Raw genomic sequence first — 26354 nt, 5'->3', positions numbered from 1 at the left:
GTTGTGAATAGATAGTAATGCCATTGAGCAATGAGTGAGCAGCTGAGCCAATGTAACCAGTGTAGTACATATTATAAAAACATAAAACTTACAGCAAAGTTAATCAGACACATATTTAATGATATGCATAATTGTTATTGTGCTGCACAGTAACTAGGCATAAATGGTAGACACTTCATGTAAATGACTCTAATTACTTTTTTTTTTTTTTTTTTTTTTAATACAGGCAAACCAAGCATGTCTAGGATCAGATTCAGAGGAAAACAGGAAGGAGGGTAAAGCTGGATATTTAACTCTGGGAGGCCTCTCTCTTATTCCGTACCCTTGGGCACTAGGCTACTGGTCTCCCAACCTGGGTCATGTGTTTTCAAGAGTAACTTTTTCCACTCCATGTTAAGAGAAGCATCCTTTCACCAAAGGTTAAAAACAAATTAGGCTGAAGGCTTGGCCTCTGTCTTCAGATACAAAGCTGAGAGGAGCCAGAACAATCACCACTTCTGGCAAGGATGACAGGGGCAGGCAAGCTGGTAGAGGAACCAAATACACAGCAAACTTACTGAGGACCTATGTCAGGCACACTAGCAGGTATTTTACATAATTCCTCTAACTTCCCCACCCTACCTACAGCCCCAAATTCTGTTCCTAGAGAATGGGATAGGTCTAGTGAGGACTCCCTCCTCCAAATTCTCTCATAAGGCCTAAAATGTCACCAGAGAGGGTAATTTAGGTTATTAGCAAGCTAACACCACTAGGAAGATTAAGAGGAAGCTGTTGTTTAATGCTGTTTCCCTTGCTTCCTATCTTATCTAACCCACAAGAAGATATAGGGACCCCTACTTTCTTATGGGTTTATCCAAATCTATCCAGCCTTTACAGCCCAGGCTAAGCCTAGCTTCTCAAACTCATTTATTTCTGGACCTCAATGCTGAGTAGGTTGTTGACACAGACAATACCAATTGGGTAAGCATGTTTGGTGAGATACACATGACAGTATCTTCTTTCTCTGGTCACCAAATGCCTAGCCCCAGAATTCTTTCAGCCATTGGAACTCTCTGCTAAAAATCAGACTAAAGAGCTGTCAAATTAAACTACATCTAGAATCCTAGGCTTTCAATGCTCTTCTATTAAAAGATGTTGATGACCAGATTTAGGTCTTCACCTTTCACTGTATTTAAGACTACAATGCTATTCATAAAGAACCTTAACAATTATGACAAAATATTTGACCTAGTAATTCACTATTGTGAGTAGTAACAGCACCTGAAAGTTCTTAAGTACTTACTGTATGCTAGGCACTGTGCTAGGCATTTCCTTAAAATACTCACTTAATCTCACAAAAAACAAATAAGGTCATTACTACTATTACTTGACAGATGAATAAAGGAAAGCTTGGAAAATAGTTAGGGTCACATACTCTAGTGACAGAGGTGGGACTCAACCTCAGATTAATTGAACTCTAGAGCCTCCCATTTTTACTACCACCCAAACTAGAAATATATCCTTGGAAAATGACCCCAAAATATAGCAACAACTTTAAGCATAGGAGGCTCAGTGCCATGCACATGGCAACTTGAAACATTCTAAACACAGATAAGAAAATGGAGGCAATTTGGATTACAAAATATTACATAGGCATTAACATGTTTTTACATCTAACTTTTAGTGACTCATGAAGGAAATGTTATGCTATAAGTAGAAAAAGCAAAATACAAAACTTTACATTAGTCAAATCTCAACTATATAAAAACTGTCTGCACATGGAAAGACCTAAATTTACTGTTAAATTAAAAAAGACAAGTTGCAGAATAATATAGGACTTGGGCCAGTGTGGTTCAGTGGGTAGAGCATCAGCCCGTGCACTGAAGGTCATGGGTTTGATTGTCGGTCAAGGGCACATACCTGGGTTGCCGGTTCAACCCCTGGCCTGATCAGGGCATATGCAGGAGGCAACCAATCAATGTGTCTCTCTCACATTGTTTCTCCCCACCCCACCCCCCGCCCCACCTCTTTCCCTCCCTTCCACTCTCTCTAAAAATCAATGGAAAAAATTATCCTCGGGTGAGGATTAACACACACTCAAAAAAAGGTAACCAATAGTTTCAGGGGGATAGAGTAGAGACATGTAGCACATGAATGGAAATTAGAAATATTTTTCAGCTGCTGTCTTTAGGTAAGAGTTTAGTTACACACACACACACACACACACACACACACACACACACACACGAGGCACTTATTTTGAATCGAAAATGGGCAACTCCAGATCTTAGTTCCTCAAGTTCTACAGGAGTCTCAATATTTGAATATATAAGTTGAAATGCAAAGTCCATGGCATCGCACTGCATTTTGGCCTACTATGGCAAAGAACAAGTTGAAACATTAAAAAGACAGAAGATTTCCCCCTTCCCCTTCTCCTCAGGTATGTGCCACAAAATAACATACCTGCCAAAATAATAAAGGACATGAAAAGTACTAAAAACTAATTAGATAGAAATCAAAACAAAAAACAACTATAACTTTGAAGAATTGTCTCTTTTTTCTGCACTGTATTGTATAGAATTACAAAACTATCACACAGACAGGTAAGTCCTTACCTATATCTTGCCCCACCAGCCCATTACAGTACATGGCATGTCGCTCAATCTTTGTGGGTGGGAAGCCTTTGTCACATAGTGGGCAGGATACCTTGGTACTGGATGAGAAAGTAGAAGAAGGTATTTCCTTCTCAGCATCTTCCCTGTTACCAACCTAAAGAATATGACAAACAGCAATTGTAACAGCTTTACTTTATAAATAATTTTTCTTTGGGAGAACTGCAAAAACTCCATCCATACTTCATTTTCTTTCAAAGACAATACCAATTAGTTTGCAAATTCAAGACTGAGGATTGAGAGATAACAGTCAATAGTTATTCAGTGCCTGCTCCCTATGTGCTAAGTACTCTGCATGTAATATTCATTTAATCCTCATCGTGATCTAACAAAGGTATTAACATACCCTTTTTACACATGAGATAAGCATTGTCCAAAATAGTAAAACAAATTGCCCAAAGTTATGGAACAAATAAGTGGCAGAGCTAAAATTTAAACCAAGGACTATCTGGCTCAAAAAACTGAGGACATTCCTCTCTATCACGCTGCAAGGCACTGTTCTCCTGGGTCAGTATACTGTGTATGCAGTGTTTCAACAGTCTGTATACCAACAGCACCTTAAAGACACTTTTTCAATCTCACAAAAGAACTGTGATATTTTACATGAGACATATATAAGGAGTTAGAAAACAAAAGAACTCTAAGCAAAAGAAGCACAATTAAAATTTAAGAACCTAGGTCTCTGCTTACACCAATAAGACATACCACCTCTTGTGTTTTATGACTTTTGGACTGTTTTAATACAATTAAGACCCAATATTTAAGAAGGCCAAATAAAAGTCATTAAGACATTTCTGCTGAAGCCATTTTTTAAAATATGTTTTTTATTGATTTCAAAAGGAAGGGAGAGAGAAAGATAGAAACATCAATGATGAGAGAGAATCATCAATAGGCTTCCTCTTGCACACTCCCTACTGGAGATCGAGTCTACAACCAGGCATGTGCCCTGACCAGGAATCAAACCTGGTTCATGGGTCAACGCTCAACCACTGAACCACACCAGTCAGGCCTGCTGAAGCCATTCTTAATTCTTATCTCTCTTGTTCCTCTCCTTGTGCTATAGTCATCATTTTTTTCAATAGTTGCCAGTGTCTCTCAGAGGCAGTTTTATGTTACCTTACAGATCAGAACTGAGAACTCCGCAGTGATTAATTCAACAGTATGCATTAAGCACTGCAGTACTACTGCCTAACACTTGCTTCAAAGGACAGCATGTCCTGTCCAATCAATGTGAAACTGTCCTGCGTAGCCACCGCTTCCATTTAAAAGCAAAGGCTGTCATTATGCCTTACTACAGGAAAAAAATAAACCATCTTCTAGTACAAGAACAAAACAGGACTAAAACTGCAATGGGTAGATAATTTGAGCTCTGAAACAACTGGGTTTTGGGGTGTGGGGGTTGTCTCTAAGTTTAGGCCATCCTGAAATCTACTGCAGTGAATGTGATCCATCAGAGAGGGAAACAGGTCATCTAAATACCAAATCAAACAGTTTCTACAACTGCCAAAATATGTTGTTTTCAACACATGTTTTATACTTAAAAAGACATATTCTGAAAGGGGAAAAAAGGAAAGATGAAAAAGGAACTAACAATGGTTGAGTTCCTATACTATGCCAGGTTTGACCAAACATTTTCCATAATCATCCTTCACAACAACCCAACTGACAAAGGTGTCTCGAGCTCCAGTATTACAGAAGAGGAAATTGAGGCTTAGAAAGACAAAGTAACCTACTGATCACAAAGTTACTAAGTAGGCAATCTAGACTCAAACCCAGGCCTGTATGATAACAAACCTTCAGTATTTCCATTTTACCATGGTTTGGCAAAAGCAAAAGTCACCCTCTTCCACTTTGTTTCTGAAAGCTGACTCTGTCAGGTACTGGGAGACTATATGATCCTATTATTCTCCTATAGGAAGTGGGTCTAGAACAGCCGTGGGCAAACTACAGCCCGTGGACCGGATTCGGCCCATTTGAAATGAATAAAAAAAAAAAAAAAAAAAAAAAAAAAAACCGTACCCTTTTATGTAATGATGTTTACTTTGAATTTATATTAGTTCACACAAACACTCCATCCATGCTTTTGTTCCGGCCCTCCGGTCCAGTTTAAGAACCCATTGTGGCCCTCGAGTCAAAAAGTTTGCCCACCCCTGGTATAGAAGTTCTAGGTGTTGTTTATTCCAAGCTTAGTCACTGAGCTTCTTATAAATACAGGTTATTCTGTTCATAAATTTTATAATGAAAAGTCATCTTGTACATGCAAAGCCATTTGAGCAGAGGGGAGAAAATCAAAGATACCGATCATTTGCAAGTAGTCTTGAGGTGTTGAAAGTTAGTGTCGCCTGCGCAGTTGCTTGGCCTTCTAAAGTTCACCACGCACAGAAATATTACATGACATGAATGTCACAGTGTTCACACCCAGTACTATCCTCCTTTGCATTCATCACCAGCTCTATAAAATGTAGATAATGTACCTTCAACTCTTAATGTATTCAAGAGGGAGTAGTCTATTACTGTCTTATTGTGAAGATAAGACCACTTCCAATCACACTCATAGGCAACCCAGAAGGTTTCTGAACATTTTTATATTAAAATAAAATTTTTCTAGCACAATTAAAATGGTCTATTTATATATTAACTATGGGGGAGGGTGAGTGGGGAGTGATAAACTGGGGAACTTATATTCATATATGGATACAGATAATAGAATGATGAAGGTCTGGGAAGAGTGGGTGTGAAGTGGAGGGGGTCATTGGGGAGAAAAAAAACACACACAAGGGATATCTGTAATACGTTTCAACAATAAAGAAAAGAAATTGAAAACTGTATATATTAACTATAATGGAGGAGCCCCAAGCCAAAAAACAAAAATAAAAAAAATCAAGCAAAGAAACTTTTATCAGGACTATGCCATCAGGGATTAAGTCTCTGCAGAAATACTTCTATTTCTTTTACTACTGTAAAATACTATACAGCCATTTCTCAAAAGAGGCAGCTGGATTCCAAATCTTGATCTCTTACCTTTTAGCCTCAAAAGAAACTTCACTTCAAGAAATAAACTGCCCAACTGATATGGTTGCGTGTCGACCTATGAACCAGAAGGTCATGGTTTGATTTCTAGTCAGGGCATATGCCCGGGTTGCGGGCTCGATTCCCAGTAAGGGGCATGCAGGAGGCAGAGGGCTACCAACAGAAAGAAAACACTGAGAAAAATTAGAGAGAATATTCACCTCCTTATCTGCCATTATTGTTACTTCATCCCGGGTCTCTCTGCTACCTGGAGAGACTTCTCTTTCAACATCAAAAGTTTCTGGGGAACTTAGCTGTGTCTCTGTAATTGAAAAAATACAAATCTCATTAATTTTCATTTTGTATTTTTAGTTAAAAACAAAACATCTATTTCCCCTAAAGGGTATGATAAAACTGAGGTGAGCAATTTGCTTGATTCTTCATAAAGCTTTACTGAGGCATAACATACATACAATAGAATTCAGCAATTTTCTGTACAGTAAAATCTCAATATAACTGGCTAATTAGGGAGAGGAGGTGTCCATTAAAGCTGAAAGTCCATTATATAATAAAGCAGGTTTTCCAAAAGCATATGTTAAAAAAATTGACAAATTAGTTTACCTGTTTATATTTATGTAGACATGTTTGTGTAATTAAAATTAAGTATGCATAAAAATTTAATTTCATTGAAAAGTTTTCTATATGTATTACTGAAATTTTATATTTATAGGTATAGTAGGTACAGTAAATGTGTGCATTCACCAGTCACCGCAAGTAAACAAATGCACACGCCTGGGGCATGGTTTAGCACACATCAGAACATTGGCATACATTAAAACTGTTGCAGAAAGTCACGCCATTCGACAACAGAACCAATTACCACTGGCAATGCTGTGTGATCACACCCTAATCATTTACCAAACATTGTTTACAATTGGTGACTCTTGGATTTAAATATATAGACTATAGTTGTAAATATGTAATATTTAACTATGTCAGTGAGAAGTTACTAGTGTTTTTTCCAACATATGGCCTATTTACTATAATTTGTTAAAAAATAAAAATGAATTAACAACAAAAAAGATAACCTGTTAATTTAATTACAAGCAAATTCTGGTTAAAAGCATTTTAAAATTAACAGGGTGTTAATTTTCACATATGACATATGGACCAGAAAATTTGTCCATTAAATCCGAAGTCTGTTAAATCAAGGTCCAAAAAATGGTTTACTGTATATAATTTGATGAGTTTTGACAAATACATACAATTTATACATATACCAGTTATACCATGTAATTACTACCACAATCAAGAGATATAAAACCTGCTCTGGCCCGGCCAGCGTGGCCCAGTGGTTGAGCACTGACCTGTGAACCAGGAGGTCACAGTTTGATTCTCAGTCAGGACACATGCCAGGGTTTCAGGCTCAATCCCCAGCGTGGGGCCTGTGGGAGGCAACCAATCAATTATTCTCTCTCATCATTGAAGTTTCTGTCTCTCTCTCCCTCTACCTTTCTCTATGAAATCAATAAAAATATATATTTAAATAAAAAAAAATAAAACCTGCCCTGGATGTTTTTGCCCAATGGTTAGAGCATCCGTCCAGTACAGAAGGGTCTCAGGTTCGATTCCTGGTCAAGGCATGTACCTCGGTTGCAGGTTCAATTCCTGACCCCCATTTGGGAGGCAACCAATCAATGTGTCCCTCTTACATCCATGGTTTTCTCTCTTTCTCTCTCTCCCCCGCTCTACTCTCTCTAAAAAAATAAATGGAAAAAATGTCCTTGGGAGAGGATTAAAATATATATTAAAAAATCTTTCTAACACCGCAAAAAGTTCTCCCTTACTAGCACCCCAAAAGTGTACCCCTTTGTACTCAATCCCCTCCTACTTGGCTCCTTGCAATGACCAGTCTACTTTGTGTTGCTATAGTTTTGCTTCTTCTAGAATGTTATACAGTGTGTTGTCTTTGTGTCTGACCTCTTTTATTTAGTATAGTATTCTACTGTATGGATATTTCAGTTTGTTTATCCATTCATCAATTAATCCACTTGTCTTCTTTTCAGCATACTTTGCTTTTAAAGTATATTTATTTTGACAGAAAACAAAAACCTGCCAGTATAAGTTCTGAAGTAAAAGGAATTATTAGAGATGACAAAAATTAGGGGACAGAAATAGAAAATACATTCTCAAGAAAGATATGCCTTTATTTTTTTATTTTTTCTTTATTTTTTCAATTTCAATTGACATACAATATTATATGTTTCAGATGTACTCCCCAGTGATAAGACATTAAAAAACCATCCAGAAAAATCTCATGCCCACCTAACACCATACATAGTTAATAGACTATTATTTACTAGGTGTATCAGTTAATAATGAGGATTTTTTTCAATAGGTAGAGTTACACATATGTTGATATATATGCAATTTGATATGTATGCTATTTTGTTGTATTGACAACTAGCTTCAAAACTTCCTATGTTGTTTGCCAGTCTGCTCGATGCTTCTCTGCCTCTGCATCGATTTTTGTTCATCAGTTTATAATGTTCTTTATTATCCATAAATGAGTGACAGTGGGAAGGCTGGGGAGGGTTGGGGGGCAGAGGGAGGTAAGAGATCAACCGAAGGACTTGTATGCATGCATATAAGCATAACCAATGGACGCAAGACACTGGGAGTGTGGTGAGGGTATGTGCCCGGGGGGTAGTGGAGGCTGGGGGAAGGTCAACTGGGGAAAAAAAGGAGACACATGTACTACTATTTGTAATACTTTAAAAAATAAAAAGAATAAAATAAACTTCATATGTCAAATTTTCTGAAGGTGTTAACATCATAGATATTTTTACACTTAAAAATATCTAATTTCGTGCCAAAAAAGGAGCATTTGTGGGAAGTTTTAATTCATTACTTTATTTTGAAGAAATGTGCTGCTGAATACTTCAGGAACCTTATAGTGAACATGCTCCATCTCAAGATACTTGTGAACACTGGTTTAAACGCTTTAAAAGTGATGATTTCGACGTGAAAGACAAAGAACGTCCAGGTCAACTGAAAAAGTTTGAAGACCAACAATTACAAGCATTATTGGATGAAGATGCGTGTCAAACTCAAAAACAACTTGCAGAAAGATTAAACATTGCTCAGCAGACAATTTCCGATCGTTTACAAGCAATGGGAAAGATTTTAAAGGAAGAAAAGTGGGTGCCACATCAACTGAATGAAAGACAAATGGAAAACCAAAAAGTCATCAGTAAAATGTTGCTTCAATGGCATAAAAGAAAGTCTTTTTTGCATCGAATTGTGACTGGCGATGAAAAGTGGATTTATTCTGAGAATTCCAAATGCACAAAATCATGGATTGATCCAGGTCAACCATCAACATCGACTGCAAGGCCAAATCACTTCGGAAAGAAGACAATGCTCTGCGTTTGGTGGGATCAGGAAGGTGTGGTGTATTATGAGCTTCTAAAACCAGGTGAAACTATTAATACTGATCGCTACCGACAACAAATATATCAATTTGAACCATGCTTTGATTGTAAAACAACCACAATGGGCCAGAGGACACGGCAAAGTAATTTTGCTTCATGATAACGCACCATCACACACTTCAAAACCAGTTAAAGACACGTTAAAAGATCTTGCCTGGGAAGTATTAACCCACCCTCTATATTCACCAGACATTGCTCTTTCGGATTACCACTTATTCCAATCAATGGCACATGCACTTTCTGAGCAGCACTTCAAAACATACAAAGTAGTAGAAAATTGGGTCTCTGAATGGTTTCCTCAAAACAAGTAAAGTTCTATTGAGATGGTATTCACAAATTACTGGAAAGATGGGATAAATGTGTAGCTAGCTATGGACATTACTGTGAATAAAGCACTTCTGATTTTTCTCTTGAAACTATCGTGTTTTCTTTAATTACAAAATCCGCATTATTAACCAGTACACCTAGTACTATATTTCCTATGTTGTACTTTACAGTACATGCCCATGACTACACTATAACTACTAATTTGTACTTCTAAATCCCTTCACCTTTTTCACCCATCCTCATAGCCCCTCTTCCATCTGGCAACCATCAAAATGTTCTCTGTATGTATGAGTCTGTTTCTGTTCTTCTGGTTTAATTACTTTGTTTACTAGATTCAATTGTTGATAGACATGTATTAATTGCCATTTTATTGTTCATATTTTTAATCTTTTTTTCTTCTTCTTCTTCTTCTTAAAGAAGACTCGTTAACATTTCATGTAATACTGGTTTGGTGGTGATGAAATCCTTTAGCTTTTTCTTGTCTGGGAAGCTCTTTATCTGACCTTCAATTCTAAATGATAGCTTTGCTGGGTAAGGTAATATTGGTTGTAAGTCCATGCTATTCATCACTTTTGAGTATTTCTTGCCACTCCCTTCTGGCTTGCAGTTTCTGTTGAGAAATCAACTGACAGTCATATGGGCACTCCCTTGTAGATAACTTTTTTTCCCTCTTTCTCCTTTTAAGATTCTGTCTTTAACCTTGGGCATTTTAATTAGGATGTGTCTTGGTGTGGGCCTCTTTGGGTTCATTTTGTTTGGACCACTCTGTGCTTCCGGACTTGCATGTCTATTTCTTTCACCAGGTAAGAAAAGTTTTCTGTCATTTTTTTCAAATATGTTTTCAATTTCTTGCTCCCTCTCTTCTTCTGGCACTCCATGATGCAAATGTTGGTACACTTGAAATTTTCCCAGAGGTTCCTTACACTATCTTCATATTTTGGGATCCTTTTTTCTTTTTGCTCTTCTGACTGGGTGTTTTTTGCTGCCTTATAGTCCAAATTCTTTATTTTATGCTTCGCTTCATCTACTCTACTGTTGTTCCCCTGTAAATTATTATTTCAGTCAGTATATGCTTAATTTTTTTGCTTTTAATCTTTATTATTGATATTACATAGGTCCTCCTTTTCCCCCCATTAACCTCTTCCAGCCCACTCCCATCCTCCCCGGCCCCCCCGCAGGCCCTCACCACCCCATTGTCTGTGTCCAGGGGATATGCATATATGCATACAAGTTCATTGGTTGATCTCTTCCCACCCACCCTCCCCTGACTTCCCTCTGAGGTTCAACAGTCTGTTCATCCTTCTATGACTCTGGGTCTATTTTTGATCATCAGTTTATTTGGTTCATTAGATTCCACATATGAGTGAGATCATGTGATACTTATCTTTCTCTGACTGGCTTATTTCGCTCAGCATAATACCCTCCAGATCCATCCATGCTGTTGTAAATGGTAAGAGTTCTTTCTCTTTTACTGCCATATAGTATTCCATTGTGTAAATGTACCATAGTTTTTTTTTATCCACTCATCTGCTGATGGGCACTTAGGCTGTTTCCAAGTCTTAGCTATTATAAATTGTGCTGCTATGAACATAGGGGTACATATATTCTTTCTGATGAGTGTTTCAGGTTTCTTAGGATATATTCCTAGAAGTAGGATGACTGGGTCAAATGGGAGTTCCATTTTTAATTTCTTGAGGAAACTCCATACTGTGTATGCTTAATTTCTTTTTTTTTTTTTAATATATTTTTATTGATTTTTTACAGAGAGGAAGGGAGAGAGATAGTCAGAAACATCGATGAGAGAGAAACATCGATCAGCCGCCTCCCGCACATCCCCCACCGGGGATGTGCCCGCAACCCAGGCACATGCCCTTGACCGGAATCGAACCCGGGACCTTTCAGTCCGCAGGCCGACGCTCTATCCACTGAGCCAAACCGGTTTCGGCTGTATGCTTAATTTCTAACTGGTATTTTTTTTATGTTGTTGATGTTCTCACTAAGTTCTGTGAAGTTCCCACTAAGTTCGTTGAGTATCCTTATAACCATTGTTTTGAACTCTGTATCTGGTAGTTTTCTTGATTCCATTTCATTTAAGGTCTTTTTCTGGATATTTCTACTGTTCTTTCATTTGAGACAGTTTTCTTTGTCTCTGCATATTGGCTGCTTCCCTATATTTATTTCTATGTATTCAGTAGATCTATTACATCTCCCAGACTGGTAGAATGGCCTTGTGTAGTAGGTGTCCTGTAGGGCCCAATGGCTCAGCATTCCCAGTAACTTGAGCTGTGCACTCCAGGTGCAATCGTGTGAACTGTGTGCAATATCCTATTGTAGTTGAGCCTTGATTTATGTTGGCATCACTGGGTGGGATTGACCCCCAGGCCAATCAGTTGAGAGGCTCGGCTGAGACTACAACAGAAGAACTACTGTACTGGAGCCGACCCTATGGAGCAAGACTAGCTTCAGTGAGGCTTTGGTGCTCACCGAGTACACCCCTTGAGTGTGTCGCTCATGGAGGTGGTAGGGTTGTAATCTAGCATGGTTGAAGCTGACCACTAGGTTCACTGGCTCTGTGGCCTCTCAGGAGGTGAAAAGTCAGCTACTGCCTGTGCCCTGCCCAGGGCTACCCAGCATGAGCTACAAAACAACCTGCAGATGGCTGCTACTTGTGTTGGGCTTGGAGGTGCCCAAGAGAGGCCAAACTATAAACCAAGGGGGGCTGCTGCTAATGCTGGGCCTGGGAGCACTTATTGAGAGGTTCAGGGCACACTGAGACCAGCTGCTGCTTGTTTGAGAGATTTTACGTAAGTCCAAAGCATGAGACAAGAGAGGCCAGTTGTATGGAAAAGCCACTGGAAATGGCTTGGATGAGCCTGGAAATAGGGAGGGGCAGGATCTCAGGAAATCACCATGGCAGGGTGAAAAGTGTAAGCCAGATTGATAGAGATTCAGATATGGTGCCTGCCTGTAGGCTCTGTGGCAAGGAGTACTAAGCAAAGGAAGATTGGCCTCTGCCAGCACTTGTGTCTTGGTAAAAGTTGCCCTTCCTGCTCTCACCCTGATTCCAGACAAATTGGTTCCTCCCTAAATGTTCCAGGTACCTTTCAAACTGTTGCCCCAGTGCTGGAACTCAGAGAGTGTGAGTCCAATGGGAAGGCCCTTTAAGAGGAACTGCCTGGGTCTCCTGCAGCCTCCGTGTCACTCAGCCACAATCCCTGCTGCTTTTTACAACCAGAAGTTATGGGGACTTCACTTCCCAGCACTGGAACCCTGGACTTGGGGGCCTGTTGTGGGGCTAGGAAACCTCCACAGCCAAGATATTCCTCCTGATTTTAAACTGCTACATGTGGGTGTGGGACCAGCCGGTTCCTCGACTGGCCCTGTGTCTCTGCTCCTCCTACCAGTCTCCGTGCCTTCTTAACTCCCTAGTTGTAAGGACTTCCGTTCAGCTAGATTTCATGTGGTTCTGAATGATGGTTGTTCTGTATTTTTGTTTTAATAATGATGTGGTTGTGGGAAATGGTGAGTACCACATTTACCTATGCCACCATCTTGACTGGAACACTCACATATGCCTTTCTTTAATATATTCTTTAAACAGCATCTATTCATTCACACTAATTCAACAAATATTTATTCAACAAAAAGTTCCAGGCACTATATGGGCTACTGGAAATGTGGAAATAAAAGATGAGGTCCCTCATAGTGTCATAATTCAAAGGTCAGCATACTACATAGCTCATGGGCCAAATCCAGCCAGCTGTCTGGTTTTGTTAATAAATGTTTATTTCAACACAGCTATGCTCATTCTTTTTGTATTGTCTATAGTTGCTTTTTTGCTAAAATGGCAGAGGTGAGTAGTTTCAACAGAAACTATATGGCCCACAAAGCCTAAATATTTACTATCTAGTCTTCTATAGAAAAAGTTTGCCAACCTCTGGTATAGACCCCCTATCTCCTAATATAACAAAAGAAACGTAACTACATTTCAAAGAACAATAATAAATCTGGAAAAGAAATTGATCTCAGAACACAAATCCAGTAAGTTCTCTATTATGTACACTGTACACACTATACATCTAACTGATATTTCTGTGCTTCTCAAATACAATGAACGGCCAATATTGGGCAAATAAAGTACCTGAAAGATACTGAGGCATTTTCTCAAACATCAAAGAAGGATTAAGTACATTTCTAGTGTTAAATATATTTTAATAAATTATAATTTTTTAAAATTGGACACACACAATTTTACCATCTTGTTGGAAAAAAGATTACCGTACTTAAACTTCAAATTTTTTGTCACGTTTCCCTGAGAGATATTGCCAAAAGAGACATTCAGTCTATCAGAAAAGAGTAACTGCTTACTGCTTGCACTACAGTAACAATAAAATGTCTTTAAGCTTTCTGTAAATGGCTGAAATGTTCAACTGTAAAGACAACGTAAGAGGTCATTAGCTTTAGAAATAAACAATGCTAGTGTCATGCACATTGTGGACATAAAGCTATAAATTTGCTTCTTCAACAAAGTGACTACCTCTAAAAGGATGTCATAATTTTCAATATCAACACTAATCCTATCTAATAAAAGAGAAACATGGTAATTGGCGTATGACCACTACCCTTCCCATTGGCTAATCAGGGCAATATGCAAATTAACTGCCAGCCAAGATGGCGGCTGGCAGCCACGCAGCTTGAAACTAACATGAGGCTTGCTTGCTTCAGTGACGGAGGACTCCAACGTTCCCCGCCTGCCGCTGCAGGCCTCTGAGCTGCAACTCTTAGCAACTATGTAACAAATATAGAAGCTAAACAAAACCCCAGAAACCTGCTTTCAGCGAGCCGGGATCTCAGAGCTTGAGTTGATACAGAGTTTCGATTATAGAACCGAAACAAACCAGATACATGCTTTCAGGAGCGGAGGACTAAGAGCTGGAGCCTCAGAGCTAAAGCTGGCCCAGAATAAAAAAAAAAGAAAAAAAGGAGCAGTTGGGAGCTTCCGTCACCTGCCAGCCTGAAAACAGCCCTCAGCCCCTCACCCAGACTTGGCCAGGCACCCCAGTGGGGACCCCCACCCTGAAGGGTGTGTGACCAGCTGCAAACAGCCATCAGCCCCTCACCCAGGCTGGCCAGGCACCCCAGTGGGGACCCCACCCTGATCCAGGACACCCTTCAGGGAAAACCAGCCAGCCCCACCCATGCACCAGGCCTCTATCCTATATAGTAAAAGGGTAATATGCCTCCCAGCACCGGGATCAGCGGAGCCGCAAGGCCTCCCAGCACCGGGATCAGCGTGACAGGGGGCAGCGCCCAAACCCCCCTGATCACCCTGCGGCTCTGTGTGTGACAGGGGGTGGGGCCACAACCTCCCTATCGGCCCTGCTCTGTTCATGACAGGGGAAGGCGCCCCAACCTCCTGATCAGCCCTGCTCTGTGCCTGATACGGGGGAGCTCCCCAACCCCCTGATCGCCCTGCGGCTCTGTGTGTGACAGGGTGCAGCGCCCCAACCCGCGCCCCCCCCCCCACGGGCCCTGCTCTGTGTGTGACAGGGTGGAGCCATAACCTCCCCATCAGCCCTGCCTTGAGTGTGACAGTGGCAGCGCCCCAACCCCCTGATCGGCCCTGCTCTGTGAGTGATAGAGGGCGGCGCCCCAACCCCCTGATCCGCCGTGCTGTGTGACGGGGGTGGTGCCCCAACTCCCCTATCGCCCCTACTCTGTGAGTGACAGGGGGGAGCTCCCCAACCCCCTGATCGACCCTGCTCTGTGCATGACAGGGTACAGAGCCCCAACCCCCTTGATGGGCCCTGCTCTGTGCGTGACAGGGGGCAGCGCTCCAACCCCCTGATCAGCCCTGCTCTGTGCGTGACAGGGGGTGGCGCCACAACCTCCCTATCAACCCTGACTTGAGTGTGACAGGGGGCGGTGCCCCAACCCCCCAATCGGGCCTACCCTGAGCGTGACTGAGGGTGGCATTGCAACCTCCCAATCCGCCCTGCTCTGTGCATGACGGGGCGGTGCCCCAACTCCCCAATCGGCCCTGCTCTGAGCCCGACCAGGGGCTGCACCTAGGGATTGGGCCTGCCCTCTGCCACCCGGGAGCAGGCCTAAGCCAGCAGGGCGTTATCTCCCAAGGGGTCCCAGACTGCAAGAGGGCACAGGCCGGGCTGAGGGACCCCCCGTTCTCCCCCGAGTGCACAAATTTTTGTGCACCGGGCCTCTAGTAGAAATTTATAAAATGAAATAGATAAGATGGATTACCATACCCAAACTGTGTTTCACTCATTTAGAACAAAGTTTTCAGACAATTTAAATGCACAGCTTTTAAATTATATATTTAGAAGTGTGTGTGTGTGTGTGTTCAGAGGCTTCAGAGTCCAGTTCCAAGAAGGAATTAATACTTTCTTAGCAAAAGGAACGGGTTATGAAAACCTTTTGTGATCTACTTTAGAAGTAGTTGTGTCAGAAAAAAGCTGGATTTAATTAGCAGACTAGTGATAACAGTCATGATCTAAAAGTTATCTAACCTCAGTCATAAAGGGCTTGATTTTTCCTCTCTTATTAACTAGGGCTTTCAAGATTATTGTATTAGGCTCTGGCCAGTTTGGCTCAGTGGTTGAGCATCAACCCATAAACCAGGAGGTCAGGGTTTGATTCCAGGTCAAGACACATGCCCAGATTGCAGGCTCAATCCCCATTAGGGGGTGTGCAGGAGGCAGCTGATTGATGATTCTCTCTCATCACTGATGTTTCTATCTCTCCCTCCCACTTCCTCTCTCTGAAATGAAAAAAAAAACAAAATATATTTTTTGTAAAAGATTATTGTATTTGCAGGTTCCTCCAAGATTCTAGGGTGGCATCACATGCCATCATCCTAAACAGACAGACTGACTCTGAGCAGAATGGCATAAGTTAGAAGTCCCAGACAGAGAGGGGGATAAAGCTTTCTTTTCACAAAGATAACAGCATTTCTAAGTGCTCTTGCCAAAACTGGAGCACTTGATAGTGGACTTTCTTAGTAGGCAGTAATCCAACTACATTTCAAACAAACTAAGAAACCACTTTCAATAAAAACCAACATAGAGCTTGGCCAGTGTTGGTAGGTGGTTAGCATCGCCCCATGCACCAAGAAGTCCCCCATTCAATTCCTGGTCAGGGCACATGCCTGGGTTACAGGCTCAATCCCCATTAGGGGCATACAGGAGGCAGTCAATTGATGTTTCTCTCTATCAATGTTTCTATTCCACTCCCTCTCCCTTCCTCTCTCTAAAATCAATAAAAATATATTTTTAAAAAACCTAACATAGTTAAACTTTAAAATAAGTAAAGAAAGTCCTTAATGATATGCTGCTAAATGTTTAAAAATATTTAATTAACAGTTTTCTTATTTTGATTTCTTTCAAGTTTTCCCCCACAAAAACTCAAACTTAGTTTATATTAGCCTTTCTGACCTTGACAGGTTAAATAAAACCTCGGAGAAAACTAGATATAATTTATGATAATATTTGTATAATACTTGCTGCTCAAAAGTTTAAAGATTAATAGGAAGTAACTCAATCTCACATGAATAAGGTACTGATAAAAATAATGGAAACCACATTTAAGAAAAGCCAAAAATAATAATAATAATAATACAAGCTAAAACAAATTGCTTAGAAAACAGTGGTTCATATCACAAAATAATTCTTCACAGTACATACTGTTCAACCCAAGAGCTCTCTTAGACCAGCCGTGGGCAAACTACGGCCCGCAGGCCAGATCCGGCCCATTTGAAATGAATAAAACTATTGAAAAAAAAGACCGTACCCTTTTATGTAATGATGTTTACTTTGAATTTATATTAGTTCACACAAACACTCCATTCATGCTTTTGTTCCGGCCCTCCAGTCCAGTTTAAGAACCCATTGTGGCCCTTGAGTCAAAAAGTTTGCCCACCCCTGTCTTAGATCATGGGGTACCTTAGTTTCTCTAAAATTATTTATATATCAAATTTATGCTGTGCATTTTTTAATGAACAGCTCTTGTATCTAAAGCAAGGTACACATGTCTTTTCATCTCTACAATTAACAAAACCAAAGTACAGAACTTAACCAGGTTAAGTGTCTTGTCTGAGATTAAAATATAAGTCATTGACAGAACTATGCACAAAAATTCAATTTCTTGATTCCCTATGCAATAATACCCTTTGAGTGGCAATGTAAAACTAACTAGTAAAAGCCTCTGAGAAAAATCTGCTCAATGACAGGCAGATTTAAGGACAGCCCAACTTTGAGAATCCATAAACCAAAACAAAAAGTCCTCTAAGCTCTAAATGTACAATTAAGTGCTATTCCTGATGCTTTGCTGCCATCTCTGATGAGGCTAGTCAGCAAACAAGACAAACAAGCCATGTTAATTTCAAAACTCAAATATCTTTGGGAAAAGGTTGAGAATCAGAGCCAAAGTCCATGAAAAAAAAAACACATCAGTATGTATTTGTGTATGGTGATATACACACACATCAATCACACATAAACCTCCTGGGAGAGGGATGGAAAAGTCAGACAAATTAATAGGCACAAAGATAGCTAGGGATCAGAAAGTCAGTAAAGTCACAGTGGGATGCTTACCAGGACACACAGTAATTTCCTCTGCAGAACTCTCTGGCATAAGGACTAAGCTTCTCTTACTGGTCAAAGCAGCAATGCTGAAAAAGAACCAAACCCCAAGTGAATTCTCAATAAAATAAATCAGAACACAGCACCTAAAGCAATCGTGAGTCACTCACAAAGCCACCAGTAACCTGATACCTGCTGTCCAATGCCAAAAAAGCACAACAGGGAAGCAAGGAATCAGTAGTGAAAACTCCAGGCCATTAATAGGGGAAATAAACATGCTTACAACTTTGTTTCCAGTGAAATCTCTATATGAAAAGAACACCCTTTTGGAGTCTTCACAAAGAAAGGTTGAAGGGTAAGGACTATCTATGAAGATCACAGGACAAAAACTACATTCCAATAAAAGGATGTCAACGGTCTTTCAGGGTCTCCATCTCAGCCTTCTGAAGGCTAGAGATTTGTAAGCTCATAAGAGAAAATATGAAGATTCTCCTGACAACACACTTGCAATTAAATTTCCACTCTATCTCAAGATGCGGCTTTGTAGGCAACAAAAATAAGATACAATTCCAAACTGCCACAGAAGTTGAAAATCTCTTCCGAGAAAAACATAATTATGAATGGCTCCCCTCATCTGACCTTCTGGTTTACCCTGCCTGTTCATGGAGTGCAATCTCTTCCTGCACAGGAACACATGGCTAAGAGATCTGAGCTAGCCCCCTCATGCTCCATAGAGCTTTACCATTAGTTTGATCAAGTATACAAGAGGACACAAATCCTCACATCAACCACAGAGAAGAGAAAATAACCACCACTGATTTGTGATAAATAACTAAATCCTGATAGAAAACCACAAGTGATTTCTTTCTCTAAATAAAACATTTCATACCATTTGTTATAAACCCAAACCAGATACAGTTTACTCTGCATGTAACATTAGGACTCTATTCAAAGGGTCCATCACAAAACAATTTGCTGACATTTATAAAATGGACTAATCAATTTGAAGTCAAACCACATTGCCTGCAGTTCCAACTCTCTCCTGGTGACAAAGCGTATAATCATTTATTAAAACCTACATCTGCTCTGCACAAGGCTCACTACAACAAAGCAGAGAGGCCTGTAGGAAGCAGAACTTCAGTTAAAACCACTTCCAAAACTGTCTTAGCAGGAGAATCAAACCAAAGCCATATTCTTCAGCTCAAGAAGAAATACCTAGTACTATTAACCAAAAACCTAAGAACACCAACTAAATTACAGCAAAGGGCCTTAATTAATTGGGCCTCAACTTCCACATAGGAGATGGAGTAATCCCCAAAGGCCAACAACCAGATAAAGGGAAAAGTAATTGGAGGCCTGATCCAGTTTATAACCAATCCATTACTATATATTAAAGTGAGAAGACCTAAGAAAGTAACCCTATCAATCAACCAGTGAGAATAATTAAGGAGGTAATACAAATACTACCATTTAAGAGAAAGATGATATATAATCGATGAAAAGTGGCATAGGATAGGGAGTGAGAGAGATACAGGTTCTGTGTGGGTTCAAAAAGGAGGTAAGTTATAAGAGTAGACTTAAAAGATATATACGGCCCAGTCAATGTGGCTCAGTGGTTGAGGGTCGACTTTTGAACCAGGAGGTCACGGTTCTATTCCTGATCAGGGCACATGTCTGGTTTGCGGGCTTGATCCCCAATAGGGGGCGTGCAGGAGGCAGCCTATCAATGAACCTCTCTCATCATTGATGTTTCTCTCTCTACCTCTCCCTTCCTCCCAGAAATCAATAAAAAAAATATATTTTTTAAAGATGTATATGGTTTAGATATGCAGATAAAGTAAACATACTAGCAAGCAGAGGAAACAATGGGGAAAGGAGGACTAGAAGGAACATAAAGAAATCAGTTCAGAGCAGCGGTTCTCAACCTGTGGGTCGCGACCCCTTTAGCGGTTGAACGACCCTTTCACAGGGGTCGCCTAAGACCATCCTGCATATCAGATATTTACATTATGATTCATAACAGTAGCAACATTACAGTTATGAAGTAGCAACGAAAATAATTTTATGGTTGGGTCACAACATGAGGAACTGTATTTAAAGGGCCAGAAGGTTGAGAACCACTGGTTTAGAGCCTTCACATTGGCTTAGGAAGTTAGTGTAGCTAGTTAAGAGAGTAGCAGGATGTAATCATTTTTCAGAAACAGTGTAAATGGGATTTGTACTAGATGGCTGGGTTGGACAAGAAAACCAACAACAAAACACCCCCAAGATTTCTTCCAACCAAATATTCTAGGCTTCTATGAGATGCATATAGGCAACAATGATTTCTCCTAGTCTATGCTTATAAAAGAGCCAAAAGATCTCTGGTAAGCTGTCCCCCAAGTCTTACTCATGTGGTTCAGCTCTCTTATTCTGGGATCAATAGAGGAGAATTCAAACCCATAACATATAATCTTACCTTTGTGACGCAGGGTCAGAGTTTCCTTCTTCAGAAGTTTCCTCAGCAAATAGACCTTGGGAAGACTGCAAAGAAATACATAACATCCTAAATATACAGGTACAGATGAACTAGTTTCTCTTCCTATAAAAAAACAACAACTCATTGTTCAACGTTATCACTCAGCAGTTAACAATAACATATTACATTATCAGTAAGTTTCAGTAAAAAGAACATTATCTTGTGGAGACAAAAGACTGAGATTTAAATTATGGGTGAATCACCTGTTAACTTTGTAATCTTGAGTACGTCACATCTGACTTTGTTTCTTCATCATATATATATATACACACTAGTGTCCTGGTGCACAGATTCATGTATATTGAAAGGAAATCAATTAGAAGAAATATTTTAATATTGCTATTTGCCCTTTCTGTATAATAGAAGAGTCAACCAAATTCACAATCAACACTGACAGATTGAAACACACACATGAGATTGGCGCGAGAGCTTTATAGGTACCGTGCATGCATGAGTCAACTTAGCCACATATATATAGAATAAACGTGCTTAATTAGACCTGCTTTCTGGTTTAGTTAAACTTTTTCCCGCCCAGTGAAGCACCCCAACTTCTCTTTCAAGTAATTGTCAGCAACACAGCAGTAAATACCAATACGAAGCAGATTATTATCGTAGATCACGCAGGGAGAACAAAGGGTAAAATATTTAACTGTAGCAGCGTTTGACTATATTCTGCGCAGTGAGAAAACCTGAAGTAATTTTCGAGTTCCACCCTTTCTTACTCTTTTCAGTCGGGTCAAATTTCTAAACTTTCTAAATCTCTGTTTTCTGACAAATTAAAAGAAAATAAGATTCTACCAAGTCTCCTACCTACTCCAAGACTTCTGTGAGGATCAAATGAGATGAGGCACAGGAAAATCCTTCACAAACGTTTGGTTAAAGTGTAAAATGTTTCCACCTGGCTATAAAGCAAGTCATGTTCCTGGACTGAAGAAACTCCAGAGATGCTAGTCGCTAGGAGAGGAAGCCAGGCGTTGCTACATGACATCATTACCCAGAGCCTACAGCCACTGTTTCTGGGCTGGGCTGGGCTGGGCTGTGAACCACATTTTGCACCATGGCGTCTCAGCAGCATCAGCTGCAATTTGGTGGGGTGTCTCTCCTGGGTAGTGGTGGGGCCTGTGTCCCACTTGGGGGAAGCTGAGTGTTGGTTTGTCAGCACTAGATCCGCGGTGCCGTTTCTTTTTAAATGGCCAGTGTGCGTCATGGCAGCTCCTGCATTGAGCGTCTGCCTCCTGGTGGTCAGTGCACGTCATAGCTACCAGTCGGATGGTCGGAGGGATACTTAGCCTTTTATATATAGAAATATTTTTTAAATTGATTTCAGAGAGGAAGGGAGAAGAGGTAGAAACATCAATGATGAGAGAACTATTGATCAGCTGCCTCCTGCATGCCCCCTTCTGTGGACTGAGACTGCAACTCGGGCAAGTACCCTGACCGGAAATCGAATCAAACTATGACCTCCTGATTCATAGGTTGATGCTCAATCACTGAGCAACACCGGCCTGGCTATTTCCTCATTTAAAATGAGTATTAACAATTTTTTAGCTAGCCCTAGCCGGTTTTGGCTCAGTGGATAGAGTGTCAGCCTGCGGACTAGGGAATCCCAGGTTCAATTCCGGCCAAGGGCACATGCCCGGGTTGCAGCTCGATCCCCACTAGAGGGCGTATAGGAGACAGCTGATCAATTATTCTCTCTCATCATTGATGTTTCTATCTCTCCCTCTCCCTTCCTCTCTAAAACCAATAAAGATTTTTTTTTTTAAATTGCCTAGTCATAGCTGGTTTGGCTCAGTGGACAGAGCATTGGCCTGCAGACTGAAGGGTCCTAGGCTCGATTCCAGTCAAGGGCACATGCCTGGGTTGCAGGTTTGATCCCCAGTAGGGAGCGTGCAAGAGGCAGCCGATCAATAATTCTCTCTCATCATTGATGTTTCTATCTGTCTTTCTCTCTCCCTTCCTCTCTGAAATCAATAACAATATATTTTAAAAAACAACAACTGCCTCACAGAGTGCTATGAGAATTAAACAAGGGGAGAAACCAAGATGGCGGCATAGGTAAACACCGGAAATTGCTGCCTCGCACAACTACTTCGAAAATACAACTAAAAGACAAAACGGACATCGTCCAGAACCACAGGAAGGCTGGTTGAGTGGAAATTCTACAACTAGAAGGAAAGAGAAAAGCACACTGAGACTCAGAGGAGGTGCGGAAGTAAAGTGCAAAGGTACAGAGGCGCACGTGGAAAGGGCTGGCAACTGAGGACGCGGTTGTTTTTTTCAATCGGGAGGGAGACACAAGCTCCCGACTGCTCTAAACTCCAGTTCCGGGCGAGTCTCTGGGGACCCAGACTCATACAGGGAGAAACTGGACTGTCTGGAAGTGGGTGGAACTCGAGGGCGGCTTTCTCTCAGAGGTGCTTGCAGCGATTACCGGGACACTGAGACGCAGGGCCTCTTAGGGCTGGGCTGAGGATCAGTCATAGCTGTTTGTTCTGCCCTGTTGATTCCCTGAGACCCCGCCCCACCCAAGCTGTGCGCAGAGGCTTTTGCATATGAATGCCCTGGCTGTTTGCAATCTGAAATTACCTAACAAACTGCAGCTGGGTCAGAGAGACCCAGAACAACCAAAAGAAGGCCCAAGGTCTCACAGAAGCTTGCACTGCTTCACAGCTGGGCCTCATCTAGGCACCTCCAAATCCCAAACAAAGAAGAGGAATCTGCAGATCTCTCCGTAGCTCCTGCTGGGTAGCCTCAGGCAGAGGCTAAATTAGCACTTCCTTAGAGATCCAAGTGCCAGTGTACCCAGTGGTCAGAGTGGGACCATCCAGATTACAACGCTTCAGATCCATAAGGGACACACTCAGGGGGCAAACTCAGTGAGCACCAAAGCCCCACTGAAGCAAGTCTTGCCCCATAAGGGTGTCTCAAGCACAGAAGCTCTCCCACTGCAGACACAGCTGATTCTCACAGCCAATTGGTCTGGAGGTCAATTCCTCCCAGTGATACCTACAACAATCAAGGCTTAACTACAACAAGACTGTGCACAAAGCCCACAAAGGGGTACACCAAGAGTGTACACCTCAGGTAATTGGGGAGGCTAAGCCACTGGGCCCTATAGGACACCTAGCACAGAAAGCCACTCTATCAACACAGGGAAGCAGCCAAAATGCAAAGACAAAGAAACAGGTCACAAATGACAGAAATGGAGGAAAGCAAACTTACTGGATATAGAGTTCAAAACCACACTTTTAAGGTTTTTCAACAATTTTCTAGAAACTGCCGATAAATTTAGTGAAACCCTCAATAAATCTAGTGAGACCGTCGAGGTTATGAAAAAGAACCAACTAGAAACTAAGCATACACTGACTGAAATAAAGAATATTATACAGAGTTCCAACAGCAGACTAGAGGATTGCAAGAATCAAGTCAAAGATTTGAAATACAAAGAAGCAAAAAACACCCAACCGGAAAAACAAAAAGAAAAAAGAATCCAAAAATATGAAGATGGTGTAAGGAGCCTCTGGGACAACTTCAAGCATACCAACATCCGAATTATGGGGGTGCCAGAAGAAGAGAGAGAGAGAAAGATATTGAAAACCTATTTGAAGAAATAATGACAGAAAACTTCCCCTACCTCGTGAAAGAAATAGACTTACAAGTCCAGGAAGCGCAGAGAACCCCAAACAAAAGGAATCCAAAGAGGACCACACCAAGACACATCATAATTAAAATGCCAAGAGCAAAAGACAAAGAGAGAATCTTAAAAGCAGTAAGAGAAACACAGTCAGTTACCTACAAGGGCAGGGGTGGGCAAACTTTTTGACTCGAGGGCCACAATGGGTTCTTAAACTGGACCGGAGGGCTGGAACAAAAGCATGGATGGAGTGTTTGTGTGAACTAATATAAATTCAAAGTAAACATCATTACATAAAAGGGTACGGTTTTTTTTTTTTTAGTTTTATTCATTTCAAATGGGCCGGATCTGGCCCGCGGGCCGTAGTTTGCCCACGGCTGTACAAGGGAGTACCCATACGACTGTCAGCTGATTTCTCAACAGAAACTATGCAGGCCAGAAGGGAGTGGCAAGAAATATTCAAAGTGATGAATATCAAGAACCTACAACCAAGATTACTTTACCCAGCAAAGCTATCATTCAGAATTGAAGGTCGGATAAAGAGCTTCACAGATAAGAAAAAGCTAAAGGAGTTCATCACCACCAAACCAGTATTATATGAAATGCTGAAAGGTATCCTTTAAGAAGAAGAGGAAGAAGAAGAAAAAGGTAAAGATACAAATTATGAACAACAAATACACATCTATCAACAAGTGAATCTAAAAATCAAGTGAATAAATAATCTGATGAACAGAATCAACTGGTGAATATAATAGAATCAGGGGCATAGAAAGGGAGTGGACTGACTATTCTCGGGGGGGGGGGAAGGGGTGTGGGAGGTGCGGGAAGAGACTGGACAAAAACTGTACACCTATGGATGAGGACAGTGGGCGGGTGGGGGGGAGGTAAGGGCAGAGGGTGGGGTGGGAACCGGGTGGAGGGGAGCTATGGGGGGAAAAAAGAGGAACAACTGTAATAATCTGAACAATAAAGATTTAATTTTAAAAAATAAATAAATAAAAAGGACAAAAGGAAAACAATTAAAAAAGAGAGAATTAAACAAGATTATGTGATGCACTTTGTAAATACAAGACATAAATATTAATTGGTGAGTCAAATTATGATTTCAGTAAAGCAGTAATAAAGTTTTTGTTTTGGGAGGAGGAGATATAGAGAAAAGTCCAGTTTTCAGTGGAAATACTGAGTTGGGAAAAACACTGCAATCCATGAAAGATGTCTCTCCGGGCACAACATACTTATAACATAGAACATTCCAAAAGGAAGGTTATAAAGATTCCTTTTACCATAAATCTGCCACTATAGTTTTGGTATCTAGCTATAGGGATATCTTTTAAGAAATATAACAGCCCTAGCCAATTTGGCTCAGTGGATAGAGCGTTGGCCTGTGGACCAAAGGGCCCTGGGTTCAATTCCAGTCAAGGGCATGGACCTTGGCTGCAGGCTCATCTCCAGCCCAGGCCCTGGTCGGAGCTCGTGTGGGAAGCAACCAATCGAAGTGTTTCTCTAACATCAATGTTTCTCTGTCTCCCCCTTTCTCTTCACTTTCTCTAAAAATTAATGGAAAAATATCCTCAGGTGAGGACTAACAAAATAAATAAAAGATCTGGGGTTTTTTAATGAAATATAACAGATAGGGACTGGACAAGAAAAAGACTATTCTTTGATTAATGGTAGTTGTCGCAAATGTCTACTCATTAAATATAGGTGCACAGAAGAGCACAGAAAAAGCAGCTACTGCTAACTTAGGTGGTCTTCAGAGGAAGTGTCCCTAACTGTAAGGCTTCTTCCAATAGATGTAAAACTATTGGCTGAAGTTTAGAGGGTCTCCTAGAGGGTATAAATAACCTAAACAAGTTAGCCATCTCTCTACTACTCAGGAAAATGATGAAATGTACTAAAAAACAGGAATCCCTTCAGTCAAAGGGAAGATAAAGCTGTGATCAGCAATGTAGCCATTATGAAAAATAAAGGTTGAACAAAGCTGTCAGAAGTACTAAAATACAACAGCAATAAATATGTCACCTATTTGTTTGAGCTCAGTAGAGAAAAACCAGTTTCATTCCTGAAATCTCAAAAAAGGTAAATACTGCCCTAGCCCATTTTGCTCAGTGGATAGAACGT

The 26354-nt window shown here is 40.8% G+C and overlaps 1 protein-coding gene across 1 annotated transcript in view; it reads right to left on the bottom strand.

Annotated features, from left to right (window-relative positions):
* UIMC1 (ubiquitin interaction motif containing 1) overlaps positions 1-26354 on the bottom strand; it is a 76964-nt gene that overhangs the window by 27176 nt on the left and 23434 nt on the right. The window contains exons 7-10 of the mRNA XM_081091012.1: positions 20537-20601; positions 18091-18167; positions 5882-5982; positions 2595-2748 (exon numbers count right to left, since the gene is read on the bottom strand). Of these exons, the coding sequence (XP_080947138.1) occupies positions 2595-2748; positions 5882-5982; positions 18091-18167; positions 20537-20601 (397 nt within the window). The remainder of the gene's footprint in view (positions 1-2594; positions 2749-5881; positions 5983-18090; positions 18168-20536; positions 20602-26354) is intronic.

This window comes from Myotis nattereri (genome assembly GCF_964212035.1).
Source record: "Myotis nattereri genome assembly, chromosome: 5".
In the NCBI taxonomy this organism is placed as follows: Eukaryota; Metazoa; Chordata; class Mammalia; order Chiroptera; family Vespertilionidae; genus Myotis; species Myotis nattereri.
This window is presented reverse-complemented; position numbering and strand designations above follow the sequence as displayed.